The sequence below is a fragment of the Dendropsophus ebraccatus genome, chromosome 3, assembly GCF_027789765.1.
Source record: "Dendropsophus ebraccatus isolate aDenEbr1 chromosome 3, aDenEbr1.pat, whole genome shotgun sequence".
In the NCBI taxonomy this organism is placed as follows: Eukaryota; Metazoa; Chordata; class Amphibia; order Anura; family Hylidae; genus Dendropsophus; species Dendropsophus ebraccatus.
The window spans coordinates 126,458,524-126,474,937 of NC_091456.1; the positions used below are offsets into that span (position 1 = coordinate 126,458,524).

The window sequence follows — 16,414 nt, forward strand, 5'->3', positions numbered from 1 at the left end:
GCAATAACTGAGCTGCCCAACATAGAGAAGTTAAGCCTGACCCTGGCTCAGGCCACGTGTTGCTATTGATAGCATTAAGGTACAGATAAATTTTACACTCAGTCAGTCAACAGCTATCTTGCTCTATCCCGATATACACAGGGTGAGCTAAGTATGTATGTGATAGGGCCCTATTGCACAGGTTGACTTTTTGCCGAACAGACCTATAATCCCCCCACATAATAGGGCTAGCAATCAGCCAATGAACAAGCAGCTAGCCGCATTGTTCTGACATCCTGGGGGGGGGGGGGGGAGGGGAATCAGCAGCAGTCAGACACACATCTTCCCATGAAATAGGGCTTGTGTGGCTGATTGTAATTGTCAAAAAGGAGCGGATACACAATCCTATGACAGATGACTGATTGTGCTTTGTGAGGGATCTGTAAATAAGCACCAGTTACAGAGATCTGTGTATAAGATATCATAACTTTGTTTTCTTATGACAGGAGTTTCCTGTTCGGTTCCTTCCACTCAGCTTTCTGCTTCTGGGTGCTGTGAAATTTCACATTGTATCACATTCCTGTGCAATATTATAATATCCTATGCTTTAATATAATCTCATGTTTTTGGTTTTATATTTTACTATGAACATCCAGAATTAGACAAAGAACAGAATTAACCTTTGTTGTTACTTTATAGGCCATGTACGCATTCATCCCATCACCTAAAATAAAAAGAAAATCTCATTATGTCACATAAGTATAGTCAAAATAATGTATATGTGGGTGATGATCAGTGTATATTTGTAAGCATAAAGTTGTTGTACTACTAGAGCAAACTAGTACAGCCCAAAAAACTAAAAAAATGCTGAATTTATGTAACAAAGAATATTTTTTAATTATATATAAAAACATGAATATGAAAAGAGAAAAAGTAAACATTAAAAAGAACAGTGGCTATCCTAGAGGAGATAAATAATATTTAATTACACAGGCTGCGATCCCTGAACAAAACATAGACGGGCAGATTAAATACATAGAAAATTCATGGAATAGACATCATACATGATTGCAGAATATAAAGTGTTAGTGCAAAAGAGCTACTGATAACATAACTATATCAGGAGCCATTCCACTAAAAACGGTCTGAGAAAAAAAAATAAAAAATAAAAACCAATGATCATGACCAGATTGGCCACAACAAACTCTTTAAAAGGTATAGACGTTGCTGGCTCCCCAAGTTGAGTGGGGTATGCAATTTTGTTTAATTTTTTTTTTTATGGACAGTTTTTAGTGGATAGACTCCTGATATAGTGATGTTATCAGTAGCTCTTATGCACTAGCACTTTATATTCTACAATCATGTATGATGTCTATCCAATGCATTTTCTATGTATTTATTCTGCCTGTCATTTTGTCTTGTTAAAAAAGATTCTCTTTGCTACATAAATTCAGCATTTTTGTTTTTTGGGTTTATTAGGTTACATAAGGTGAAAGCACCTTATATCTCTGTAACTCCCCCGTGCGTTTTTTTAAATATATCCAGGGATGGAGTGTTTAAAAATAAAGCACGCTTTCAGTACGTGTTGTCGTAACATTGCAGGCCCTTCCAGCTATTTAGCAGCTGAGGCAGGACAGCAGGGAGGAGCCAAGGAGGTAAATTATTATTATTATTATTAACCTGATCCCCAGGCAAATAACAAAAAGGCCCTTGCTGGGAGTGCCCCTTTAATTCTAATGCATAGAAATGTGGTCAACCCTTTCCAGTCCTCCTGCTGGCATCCACAGGCCCCACCTCCTTTGGCTGTCAATTTTTCTGGAGGCGGCAGGACCTAAAGATACAGCAGTGGAAGAAGCTGGACAGGAGAGCCAGATCAAAAAACACTGCAGACTGTAAGTATATACTGCTTGTGATCTGGACATTGACAGCACAGATATATGTATCCGTGCAGTTTCTCTGTATAGTTATCTGTCACACATAACCCTATTTACACAGGAAATTAAGTTATTATGAAGCAGGCATCAAAAGACCCAATCAGCCAAGAATCAGGGTCTTCCCCATCCTCTGCTGATCGCTGTCACTTTTACATGGCAATTATTGTCCTGTTTCTAGCTATGCTCCTGCATGGTAATCGGTCCGTGTAAAAGGCCCTTTAGCCAACAAAAAAAAAAACTGATGCTACAGTATCGTATACAACTGCATCTATTTTTACTATACGTTTTGCCCTTTAAATGGATACATTAAATGCAAATGCAGTTAAATTAGATGCAAAAATGCAGTGTGGGCCTAGCCTTATCTTTATGTAAAGGAGAACAGCGAATATAATAAAGGATCAAACCATAAAGAATATAACAGGCAATGGGAATATGTCTATACGAGTAAGAAAATATATGAAAAGTCCCATTAGTACGTACCAACTTTCTCAGGGTCTGAGACACCTATGTCTATATCAAAGTAATCTCCATTTGCTTCTTCTTCAATCTGTATATAAAGGAGAAATACATTAGAGTGATTTATAAACATTTAAAGAATAATCTTAGGCAATGGTAATAGGAAATAAACATGTTTACTAACAAATAGAAACCTATACGTAATATAACTACCTCAATAAATAATACTTTTACGACCAGCAAATATACAGTGATAAGGCACCACTAATCTCAATGAGAGACTCATTTCCTGCAAGCGGAATCTCCTGCTGTCCTCTGACATAGGAAGAGGTTACATGTTAGCAGCCTAGAGTAGTCAGGAAACATTATACCAGCAATGAATGATCATAGTTTACCGCTTTGTGCTTGTATGCTACAAGGACGTCTTGATTCCTCCACAACACTGACCATTACAGAAACCAGACCACTCCTGTCATCAGTCTGTGTGCTGTATTGGAGTCCAGTGAACTGAAGTTAATAAAGTAGAGTTGTAATATCGCACACAACCTGAGGACAGGTGTGGTACGGTTTGTGGAAGAAAACAGCTATTCTAATCCTAGATAAACCCTTTACGTAATGTTAAATCTGCAGCTATCACTTTCCTGAATGGTTCTTATTCCTTAGTATTACACCGCTGGTCCTGGGTAATTGCCCATTACGTTGCAGGTATGTACCAGATTATAAATAGGGTATCACCTTATTTATGAATAGTCAGTAAGCTGAACAATATATTGTGTCATGAGAATAAAATAAGCAATAAGATCAGTCAACAGCAGCTTTCATGCGTGATGTCCATTTTTAGACAGACAGGAGTTTTTTTTCCCTGTACAGCACAAATAACAGAAAAAAAAAGACAATATACTAAACAGATGATGGTTGTATTCATTTATTACACAGAAGCTAAAAACATCCAATCATGACATGGAGAGCCCCTGTTTGTCACTGTCACCTACCTGTCAGCCTCAGCAATTTACAGTGGTACTTTGGTTTAAGTGTAACTTAGTTTGAGAGCGTTTTCCAAGAAGCGCTCACAGTTTTTAAAAATTGTGACTTTGTTTAAGAGCATTGCTTTGGTTTTAAAGCTCCCTGTACTGGGTGGGAAGGAGTGTATGGGAGGGGTATGGTCTGCATTGCGGGGTCTACAGCCCTGTACTCTGACCCAGGAACTCTCACTCACCTTCCAAATCATAGCAGATCCACTTCAGGCTGGGGCTTGCATCAGGGGACAGGACTGTGGAGGTAATCTCTTTAAATCTGTAACCCCGATCTCCCCAGACAGAGAGCGCTACTATACTGTGCCCACATCTGTCCTGCTCATTCCTTCCTGCTCCCTGCAGTCTGTCAGCCCTTGTTTCCCATCCTCTCCATTACTGTACAGTAACTTATAATATGACATATTCAGCTGTTTCTAAATGCTGATAATATACCTTACTAAACATCGGAGTTCTGCCAACACAGAATAAGAGTCTGGGGGAACAATCCCAGGTACCTGTTGTAATGGGAACTATTCATTCTTTTACTGAAGAACAGGAGTACACATCTATTTATCAGGTCTTCTCTTACCTCATCCCTAGACCGATCGTATATAACAGGAGCAGAAATATTGATTGCGTCCATGCGTGGGGTAATGAGTGATGTGGGTGTTACAGGAGTGATGGCGGGACTGGGCTCTGAGGACAGGATAAGGTCCCGCTCTGGACTATCCAGGGAAACTTCATCTGTTGCTTCTAAAAGAAAAAAAAACCCATTAGGAATAAGAAATACTGTACAACACATTACAAATACAAGAAATCTTATAATGAACAGAAATCATTAATATAAGGCCTAGGTTGCAAAAGAGTGAAATGAGAAATCGAGCAATAAGATATTCTGGAATTAATCAGAAGCCACTGCAACAATTCCTTATAATTTGCAGACTTTGCTAGCAGCTTTTTCACATATCAGAATATTGGGTAAAGACTATAACATGGTAGGTGCTCTGAAGTGCATCATCTTGGAGATAAAAATGGCTTAATGGAAATAATCCTGATAACAATCTGGTTATAGTCATATGCAGTCTTACAGGGTTGTGCAAACTCAGGTTCTGCCACTACACACACCTGAGTTCCACTATAAATACAGTTTGGTTGGCTGAATGAATCCTCCTAGACACCATTAAGATCCATGGTTGGTAGAATTTATGAAAATTGTTTTATGCAGATTATAAAAATTAAACCAATTTGAGACTTATAAAATAGTCTTTATTGCCCACAGCAACCAGTCACACCACAGCTTTAATTTCTTATAGTGCACATAAATGGTACCCGTCACAATGCAGCTAGCTCCTAATCGGTGTCAGCTGCAACTGCTTGTTGATCGGGAGCTATTGGCACCATGACAAATATGAAATTAAAATATGAAAACAACTTGTTTCCTGGAAGCAAGTTTCTAAATAGTCTTCATTAGAAATTTCCTACCATTTAGCTGCTGTTTAGCAGATAGATAAGATAAATCCATCAGATGGACATTCTGCTCTCTCTCAGTGTTAGAGATGGGGGAGAAGGTTACTCACCTGTATGCTATGGAAATAAGAGCTGAGCCGTGACTGATATAACACTGTTTTTGTAATACATACACTTACTATCCTCCAGACGTTATTACTCAGGAAGGGTGGATACTAGATGTGAATATATTAACCAACCCAGATGGAACTAGTGATATAAACAGGTAGTTAAAGCTCTATTCTGCATAGTAAACCTTGCTGTGTTACTCTCAGGACACAAGATGTCTGGATAGAGTCTGACAGCCCTAGCTGTATACATACCCTTACAGCATAAGCACTTCATATACTTGTGATGAGCCTTTTCTCCTACATAACATATTAAACTCATAGAGGGCAGCTTATTCAGCTCATCACTTAAAACTTTACATTACCCTTGTAATGCATGCTGTATACACGTACTATAGAGTCACATTTAAAAGAGTTCTTGATCCTGAGAGTGAGATAAAGTGGGTGTATGAAAACACAAAACTAGATAAGACGAGTAAAAGCCAGAACAAATAGGAGTAATGACAAATCAAGGATTTATGCTTGGTTGCCTATTCACTTTACACAAAGCATATCTACAGTTCAAATCTAAACACACAGAGAGAAAACATACATAGGAAATACATGGTGGGGCATAGCAAGCAATAAATGCATTAATACAAGATGCAAACTGCTCAGACCCCAGGAGATCCAAACTTCAAGCATTGCCCTTTGGTATTTAAGTAAAAATGTAAACTAGTCTGCAACCAGTGATCACTAAAGATTATTCAGTAACCCGAGGTAAGGTAGTGTCCACTGGGGCCCTTGGCTTTAACCTGAAGAGCAGTTCATCAACTATATTAGAAAATTCCTTAAAGTGAGTATGCAGCTCTGGTTACTCCTGCCCTCTTGCCCCATTATGATTAGTGCACCCAAGAAGTCTATACAAGTCCTTGGTATGACAAAGCAAAAAAATCCCTCTCTGCTCTCGCTGAAAGCAGAAAAGATGGCTACATATTTTAGATTAGGAAAAAGCTGCTGCCAGACTCCTCTGGTAGTGGCTTATTCCCGCAAAGAACCAAGGGATCGAGTATGTTGAAATCCAGCCAGGCTGTTCTCTGCTGCAACATGTGCCACAGGAAGAGAGTTGCTGGGACCCATAAACATTAGATGGTTAGCCAATCCTACCATGCCCAGCTTAAAGAAACGGTCAGTAGGTTAATGCAGCATTGTCTAAGTGTAGCATACACTAGTGACAAAAGCTGAACAGAATGATGTATCACTTACATTGTTCTCTGCATCTGATTCAGAGATATCCTCCTGAATAACAGACAATAACTAGTCCTCTCCATTATGTGCATGTGCCCAGTAGTCCTGGATATTCATAAGCTGCAGAAAACTCTGCCCATCAGCTGCTGATTGGTAGATAGAGATGAGCGAACCGGCTTCGCGTTCGAGTTTATTTGATTAGCTGGGGCTGCTTACCTTGGATAAAGCTCTAAGGTTGTCTGGAAAACATGGATACAGCCAATGACTATATCCATGATTTCCACATAGCCTTAGGGCTTTATCCAAGTTCAGCAGCCCCCGCTAATCAAATGCCAAAAGTTCAGGTTCGAATGAACTCGAGCATAGTCGAGGTTTGCTCATCTCAAGTAGATAACTAACCACGCTGTGTATAGGCAGACAACTGTCAATCAGCAACTGGAGGGGGGGGGGGGGGGTTCGTGGCAAAAACCCTGTGTATTAGGAGAACGGCTGAACAGAATGATGTAACCGATTTGTTCAAAATTTATATCACTAGTTTATAATGCCCTAATTTAAGGATTGCCTTTAAAAGGGGTTGTCCGGCGATAAAAAATTATTCACAGAATAACACACATTACAAAGTTATACAACTTTGTAATGTATGTTATGTCTGTGAATGGCCCCCTTCCCCGTGTCCCACCACCCCCACCCGTGTACCCGGAAGTGTGGTGCGCTATACATTACCTGTCGCGTGCCGACCACGGTCTCCGATCGTCAGCAGTGACGTCTTCTTCGGGAGCTTGGCGGATCTTCCCGAGTGCCGGCCGCCCTCTGCAGCGTCATCCGAAGCTCAGCCGCGATTGGCTGAGCATAACTGTGCTCAGCCAATCGCGGCTGAGCAGCTGATGACGTGGCCGCGTCATCAGCCGCTCAGCCGCGATTGGCTGAGCACAGTTATGCTCAGCCAATCGCGGCTGAGCATCGGATGACGCTGCAGAGGGTGGCCCGCACTCGGGAAGATCCGCCAAGCTCCCGAAGAAGACGTCACTGCTGACGATCGGAGACCGTGGACGACACGATATGCGGTGAGTATAATGCACCACACTTCCGGGTCTAGCATGGGTGGGGGGAAACACGGGGAAGGGGGCCATTCACAGACATAACATACATTACAAAGTTGTATAACTTTGTAATGTGTGTTATTCTGTGAATAATTTTTTATCGCCGGACAACCCCTTTAAGCAGCATCTTGTAGCAGCAGTCCCTTCACTGCAGTATCCATGTGAAAGAAATTGAAGCTTTTCTTATACGTAAAATCCCTTTATTTGAGGGGAAAAAATTAACAAATTACCAGCAAAAAGATCTTCGCGGTCATCAGCTAGGATAACTTCTGTTTGTTTGGGGCCATTGGAATTTGTACTGATATCTTCTGTAGGAAGACTGGCAGGCTCAGGAGAGGATGGGCTGGACTAAAGAAAAAACAAAGAAAAAAAAGTTAACACACACTATTCCACAGATCTGTTTGTGTCTATAAAAGCAGCTGACTCTGTTCTTTACATTGCAAAAGCAAAAAGGAAATAGTTTTAAAGTGTCAGCACTTTCCATTTCCTAAACCTGGGAACATAACAATAAGCAAGGAAATGTTCATCCCAAAGTTATCAGGTCACCATCATTACCGCAGCTAAAAACAGTGCAGGGCCCTTATTTACTGCAGCATCAGAACGTGAAAATCCCATGTCCAGCAAGCTAGAGCAGAACTGGAGCCGTACGGTTAACCAGAGATATCTGATATCCCCACTGCAATCACAGGAACAAATCAGGTCATGGTCTATAAACAGCAATGAGGAAAGAAAAAGAATGGACACTACATATACCGTATGTATGTACAATTTATAATTATATATATATATATATATATATATATATATATATATATATATATAAAATCTTAACGCGAATCTACCAATAGGTACATTCGCTTTAAGAATTACCCATGTATAGAACGGCGCCGGCGCGGGAAAGCCGGTGCCGCAGTCCTTTTTTTTTAACCATGGCCCGGTTCCCGTGTACAGCGCCGCTTTGTTTACGGTTACTGGGCCAGGGATGAAGCACTGGAGGCGGGGCGGCCCGCCCTAAGTGAGGGGAAACCCCCTCTCCTCTATGATGTGGCCTGCCTCCAGTGCTTCACTCAAACCTCTGATAAAGTTCATACACTTCAAATGTATAAATTACTTAAATGAAAGCAAGGATAGTTCACCTACTTCCTACAGATAGGATGACTGCACACACTGCAGAACAGTTGTAGTTTGCACTTTTTTGGAGCAGATCCCAAAGGGAGGAGGGAAGAAAAGCTCTTGGCATTAGTTCCTGCTCTTCCTTGCGCACTTCCACTACAGGAGGTCACAAAACCCAAGGCTCAGGCACATCCTACATGCACTTATTAAGCATTTTTCAGTGCATTCTTCAAGATTTTGTTCCCTAAAAAGTGATTACTTGAGAAATATTGTGCAATATCCCAGAACCAGTCAGGTCATTACTACTCAGGAAAGTTGTAGATGGGGTGAAAGCGAGCAATATTTTAATACTTTGTTATACTTGTGCAACTTCAGAAATCTAAATATGACAGATTCAGCAGAAATGGAAATTTCTGGGACAAAACCAATCCAGGGGTCATCAGTTAATCCCCTCCAGATATATTTTTCCTAAGGACAGTTAGCAAGGTTCCCTACTGCTCCATGTTAATTAATGGCTAGGCAGGAGAAGAGGTGTATGTGGCTTTGTGGACAGAAACATGACTCCTAGAATAAAAATGTGTTCAGTCCTAAATGTTTTAAAAAAGTACCCAACAGAGATGAGCACAACTCAAGCGTACTCTAGTCGGATGGGATGGCATTTGAATACCGATTGGTTAAGTTGGATGCAGCCCTATGGAGTCCAGGAAAACATGGATACAGCCATAAGCTCTAGTACACAACGCTCTAAAAAAGACCTCTGACATGTCACAGCAACATGCAAAAAAAAAAAAAAAAAAAAAAAAAAAAAAAAGACAGTCCAGTCTCCCCACAACCTATCTGCCTGTGTTTGCAGCTCTGTACCTGGTAGGGACCTGACAAATTCCCTTTAAGGGTCCCATGGTATGGACAGTGCATGCAGAGGTCAGTGGACATATCTTTTTACATGAACTTTTACCTTTTGCTGGTCACCAGATGCAAGTGGCATTTCACCTACATGCACTCTTCTTACTGTGGTACCATGCCCTAAAAAACCCACCTACAAAATACTTTTTTCCCCCCAATGCCCAATAATAAGCATCAGTGTAATGATCCAGGCATCTTCTGAACTTTCCATTACATTTGATAATGGAACTTTTATGCTGCAATAAATTATGTGTTCTCAGCTACCTGGAGCACAAGTCTAGCACAGTCCTCAGAGCCTCAATGTTTCATCATCAAGTGAGTGAATCTAACCTGCTGATATTTCCCTACTGCAGAGGAGACGTCGAGGAGGACAGTATGTCTCTTATCTTTCTTCTTGGCCCCATTCTGGTGCAATTCATGGCCTGGGGAGAGAGTTAGGAGCACTGCCCAATCCATAGCGCCAATATTACCCAGGCTGGCGCACCCCTTTCTAATCATAATGAATGGAGCGGGCCAGCAGAGGACAGGCCGGATCAGCACTATAGGGGCAGGCAGTGCTCCTAACGGTCTCGCCGGACCATGCAGCACATGGCTAACTGCACTGGAAGAGATATACCTTCCTCCTCTGCGTCTCCTGTGCAATAGGGACAAATCAGCAGGTTAGATTCTTCTAACTGCTCGTAGTTCCCCTTTAATGTATTTTTTTTACCCTTGTACTAACACCGCACAGCAACATAGGCAATCAGTGGCTGAGGCCGGTTACCACTGGGGTCTCAAAAAAAACTACAGAAATAAATCTCTGAAGTTTAAGACCTATTTTGCCTGTAATATATTCAAACTACATTGTGTGCACAAAGCCTACCCTTACGTCATAGCTGCTGCTACACGCTCGCATCCAGTGACTGATGACTGCATGATTTAGCCAGTAAACTGTGAGACCATTGGTTGCCACCTGCGGGCATAGCATGTAGGGTAAAGTCCTGGTGCAGTTATTAGCAGTACATCATAAGCCATTACACATGGCCACTAAGGGCAGTGTTGGTTTCACCAGCAGAAAAATACATCCTGAACTACATAGCATAAACACCTGAAGATTTGTGTGACATATTTGATCTCTTTGATCACATTTTTTATTACGTTTATAGACACAGATTAACTCCACTGAACAGGGCTAATAAACACCCTGCATTTGCAGCACACTCTCTGTGAGGAATACACTGGAAGGAACATGCCACTTATTCTGGTGTATTTGAAATGTGCACAATGTAAACCGCTGAGTGTATTCCTATTAAAGAACAATGAGGAGTGCACTGCATTCTTTTTTGCCACAAACTACAGTATGTAAAAACTGGTAATATTTTGCATTCATATCCCATTTTGTGACTAATGAGAAGCTCTCCGTCTCAATCTATCTTACTGGCTGCTTTTGTAGCATTTCTTTTTTCAGCTAATGGCATAAGCGGATACAAATGTATGAAAATGTATGAAGATTCTACTTGCGTGTTTCTTTCATATCAACTGGTGTCAGAAAGTGCAAGAGATTAGTAATTTACTTTAAAAAAAAAAAAAATCCTCGGCCTTCCAGTAATTATCAGCTGCCGTATATCCTGCAGGAAGTGGTGTATTCTTTTCAGGATGACACATTGCTCTCTGCTGCCAACTCTGCCCATGTCAGGAACTGTACAGAGCAGTAGCAAATCCCTATAGAAAACTTCTCCTGCTCTCCAGATGGGATACAATACCACTTCCTGCACACCATACAGCAGCTGATAAGTACTGGAATACTTGAGATTTCTTTAACAGAAGTAACTTACAAATCTCTGGCACCAGCTGATTGGTTAACTACCCTTTAAAACTGTACATTTGTAAAATAAAATTAAAATCTGCTAAGAAGAGTGATGAGCAGGAGACCGGATGGCATTACACCTAGAGCTGTGTGGGACAAATTAGTTTAGTATTCCTTTTAAAATATGAAATTTTTATATACCCATACTACCAGTTTAAGGAAGACAAAAAAACTAAGTCTCAGAACTTACCTACAGTCTGGGTTCAGTAATAACAGGGCGCCGGTCTTTTTTTCTGTAGGTCCCACTGTTTTTGAGAAGTCTGATTTGGAGCAAATATGCAAATCAGCCAATTAGGAGCACAGGGGGTGTTCTTCGGCCCCACAGGGCACCCCCTCAGCCCACTGCCGCTTTCAGCTACATTGCATATTTATATATGCATAATCAGGTCGGTGCAAGATAGCAGCCCATCTCCATACAGGAGCTGTTTTTGCACATGTGCATCAAAGACCGGCCTGATTATGTATACGTGAAAATGCATAATAGGTGTCACTGACAAAGGCAGCGAGCACATCGAGGAACACCCCCAGTCCTAACTGGCTGACCTGAATATTTACTCTGAATGAAACCTCTTAAAAATGGCAGGACCTAGTGGGGGAAAAAAAAAAAAAAAAAAAAAAAGACCGGCGCCACAAACATGAGGTATACAGCTGCATGGACTTGCTAATACTTTTCCTTTCATAAAAACTGTTGGCCTGTTTTAGCAAGCTGTCTTAGGCCTCAACCACATATCCAGGATCAGGACCCATTGATTTCTATGGGGTCATGGACACATCCGATTTTGGACCGCCGATCTGTTTTGCAAAAAAGTTGGACCTCCACTGGATATATAGTCCATTTTTGTGGAACTGAGGTTTTAAAAGAAGTCACTGGATCTGTTTTTAAAAGCATGACATACGGATGCCTCATCCATGTGCTATCCGTATCAGCGTATCTACTGATACACTGCCTGGTAACCCCTAGGCCGGCTCTTCACAGCGCCCATTTATTACCCTACTCTACATTTACTCTACTCTACATGCAAAAACAAATGCATCACTGGTGCCATACTGCTGGTTTCTGGGGGGACCTCGCTGGTGCCATACTGCTGGTTTCTGGGGGGACCTCGCTGGTGCCATACTGCTGGTTTCTGGGAGGACCTCGCTGGTGCCATACTGCTGGTTTCTGGGAGGACCTCGCTGGTGCCATACTGCTGGTTTCTGGGAGGACCTCGCTGGTGCCATACTGCTGGTTTCTGGGAGGACCTCGCTGGTGCCATACTGATGGTTTCTCCAGGACCTCGCTGGTGCCATACTGATGGTTTCTGGGAGGACCTCGCTGGTGCCATACTGATGGTTTCTGGGAGGACCTCGCTGGTGCCATACTGATGGTTTCTGGGAGGACCTCGCTGGTGCCATACTGATGGTTTCTGGGAGGACCTCGCTGGTGCCATACTGATGGTTTCTGGGAGGACCTCGCTGGTGCCATACTGATGGTTTCTGGGAGGACCTCGCTGGTGCCATACTGATGGTTTCTGGGAGGACCTCGCTGGTGCCATACTGATGGTTTCTCCAGGACCTCGCTGGTGCCATACTGATGGTTTCTCCAGGACCTCGCTGGTGCCATACTGATGGTTTCTCCAGGACCTCGCTGGTGCCATACTGATGGTTTCTCCAGGACCTCGCTGGTGCCATTCTGATGGTTTCTCCTGGACATCACTGATCCTGATTTCTGAAGTGCCGGAAGAAAAACTGATGTGTGCACAAGCCTTTATAGTAACATTTGTTTTGTTGCCCGTTGCAACCAATCCCAGCTCAGTTTCCACTTTACGAGGGCAATCTGAGAAGCTGATTGGTTTTCCTTGTTTGCCATAGCAACCAATCACCTACACAGCCTCAAAAATTATCCAGGATATAATGCCAACACACCTATTTTAAGGGCATCAACAACAAACCAATCCTCGCCAATTTTGCAGTAATTTTGCACCTGACGACTGCTGAATGGAACAATATACTGGCCCTAAATAAAAGGCCCTTTACCAACGCAGCACCTCTTATCTAAGCTGTGGCCTTGAGCATCGGCTCAATATCTTCTCAGACAGACACTTGCTTTTATTTAGGAAACTGGAGGAAAACGCAAGTAATGAAGTCAGAACTGCTGATAAATAATTCACAGAGCTAACCGCCGGCCAACATTATACAGCACTTTGGGTGGACTGCCTGTATATCAGACGGAAGGTACAGGCTAACCAGGGGAGCAAACAGCAGTACACTATTACATTCATGTAGCGTTATTAGAAATATTGGAGGGCGTCCTGGTCTTCAAAATATAGTATACAGACCATTCTGCAGGTTTCAGTGACATCCACCAGCCACTTACCTTGCAGGTCAGCTTTAAGATGAATGACCATCTATGTAACTTATGAACAACTCACGTTCCCCAGAAGAGGAACTGCTCTTAGAGTGTGTTCATATGTACTGTAAACACTGCAGGTTTTAGGCTTTGTTCAACTACTTATTGTGAGTATATAGCACGTGTAAACATACTCTTAGGGTTTTTAATTTGCTGCAGTTAAATGTGCACAAAGTAAACTTACATTGCTGATTTGGTTTGGATTTTAACAATGGGGAAAATCCGCAAACATAACCCGACAGGCTGCGAATCGGAAATCTGCACCACAGGTCAATATTCACACAGACATCATGAAGGATTATTCACTGTGGAGCGTAGGGCTGGGCGATATTGGCCTAAATTATTATCGCGGTTAATCGTACATATAGCCGCGGTAACGATAACTGAGCAATAATTATGACACGCCCCTTTTGCAAGCCACACCCACTTGACCGTGCAAACCTGGTGATATTTTGTTTAATAAGAGTATAAAAAAAAAAAGTAACTCACTGAGCAGCAACACAAGGCTGGGCCATATAGGCTATTGTCCTTATTATTATTTGTCATTATTAGGGGTCTCAGCAGAGACCTGGACGTGTATATACAGTTATACAGCCATTACAGGATATGTATACACAGGTATACAGCTATGTACATAGTACAGTATCTGTATATACAGCTATGTACACACTACAGGACGTTTATATACAGGTATACAGCCATTACAGGATATGTATACACAGGTATACAGCTATGTACATAGTACAGTATCTGTATATACAGCTATGTACACATTACAGGACGTTTATATACAGGTATACAGCCATTACAGGATATGTATACACAGGTATACAGCTATGTACATAGTACAGTATCTGTATATACAGCTATGTACACACTACAGGACGTTTATATACAGGTATACAGCCATTACAGGATATGTATACACAGGTATACAGCTATGTACATAGTACAGTATCTGTATATACAGCTATGTACACACTACAGGACGTTTATATACAGGTATACAGCAACATAGCTGTATACATGTCCTGTACTGTGTACATAGCCCTATACCAGTATATATACATCCGCTAGTGTGTACATAGCTGTATACCTTTTATATACATGTTCTGTAGTGTGTACATAGCTGTATACCTTTTATATACATGTTCTGTAGTGTGTACATAGCTGTATACCTTTTATATACATGTTCTGTAGTGTGTACATAGCTGTATACCTGTATATACACATCCTGTAGTGTTTACGTAGCTGTATACTCAAATATGCAAGTCCTGTAGTGGCAGTATTATTTATGTATTTATGCACACACACTACAAGATATGTATATACAAGTATACAGCTATGCAGATTTTCCATTAATAACTCATGCACACTCAGCTAAGCTGAGCATTCATATGTATTATAGAATTACAAGAAATAGTTAGGGGGATCTGGGCAGAAGGGGTAAAGCAGCTGGGGGGATCTGGGCAGAAGGGGGGGATCTGGGCAGAAGGGGGGGGATCTGGGCAGAAGGGGGGGGGATCTGGGCAGAAGGGGGGGGGAGCAGCTGGGGGGGATCTGGGCAGAAGGGGGGGGGAGCAGCTGGGGGGAGCAGCTGGGGGGGGGGGGGGGATCTGGGCAGAAGGGGGGGGACATAAGCTCTATCTCCTTCTCCCAGCCGGAGAGGCGCTGACCCGCTCCACATACCCGGGAGTGAGCGGCCGGGGGTACATAAGCTGTATCTCCTCCTCCCCTGTCACCCCGCTCAGCATTGGTACGCTTGTGGCCCCGTCGGACGTTCATACAGGCAGATCCTGGTCTCTGGAGGAGGAGACCGCAGGATCATGTGATGGCGTCCCTGCGGGTGCTGGAGCTGGATAGCGGGATCTAGGGCCGCAGTGCAGATCCCCGATCCCGCTATCCAGCTCCAGCACCCGCAGGGACACCATCACATGATCCTGCGGTCTCCTCCTCCAGAGACCGGGATCTGCCTGTATGAACGTCCGACGGGGCCACAAGCGTACCAATGCTGAGCGGGTTACAAGGGGAGGAGGAGATACAGCTTATGTACACCCGGCCGCTCACTCCCGGGTGTGTGGAGCGGGTCAGCGCCTGTCCGGCTGGGGAGGTTATAGGCTGGTGCAGGATTGCAGGGCGCACTGAGGGACAGGCGGGCAGGGGCCGTTGGGGGGCGCTCTGTCAGGCATGGCGGGACGGCAAGTGCTATGACACATACAGCACACTGTGCAGCACTGAAATACCGCAAATACCGTCCTGGCGCAGTTGAGGTCGGTTTACCGACGCCAGAGACGGTATCGGTATTTTCACGGTATACCGCCCAGCCCTAGTGGAGCGTCTGTAATATGCTGTGGATTACAGGCAAATCGCTTGGACCCCAGCATGTACCCCCTGATCATAAGGTCCCCATATACACTAGACTTACACTCATGGTGGGATCGCCATCAGCATAAGGCGTATGGGGCTCTCCCAAGACCATACTGACAGATGATGCCGGATAATAAAAAGGCAAGCCCCCTCAATTTCTGCAAGTTATTTGTAGAATTATTCACATTCTGGTAGTAGAGTAATATGATGGAGTAGGACAGTTTTAACTTCTTCTGCATAAATTAGAACTCCACCTTCAAGATCCAAAGCATTATAGATAGGTCAATGCAGACATTAAAGGGGTTTTCCACTCTCACGGATGGAAGAGGACTGACTACAGTAATACCTTTTCTTACTCCTAGTCCAGTGATGTCACCGCTCTGTAGTCCTCAGCAGAGGCGCTCTGGGAATGTCTGGGTACATGGGCGCTGCAATGGTCACATGCTCTTCACCATGACTGGCTGCAGCATCCCATGCACAGTATATGATGATGTCACAGGAACATGAGGAGGG

The 16,414-nt window shown here is 43.0% G+C and overlaps 1 protein-coding gene across 2 annotated transcripts in view; it reads right to left on the bottom strand.

The window, feature by feature from the left end:
- SNX2 (sorting nexin 2) overlaps positions 1–16,414 on the bottom strand; it is a 49,623-nt gene that overhangs the window by 18,948 nt on the left and 14,261 nt on the right. For both annotated transcript variants that reach the window (XM_069962650.1, XM_069962651.1), the window contains 4 exons: positions 7,514–7,631; positions 3,972–4,135; positions 2,394–2,460; positions 660–703 (listed from right to left, as the gene is read on the bottom strand). In XM_069962650.1, the coding sequence (XP_069818751.1) occupies positions 660–703; positions 2,394–2,460; positions 3,972–4,135; positions 7,514–7,631 (393 nt within the window). The remainder of the gene's footprint in view (positions 1–659; positions 704–2,393; positions 2,461–3,971; positions 4,136–7,513; positions 7,632–16,414) is intronic.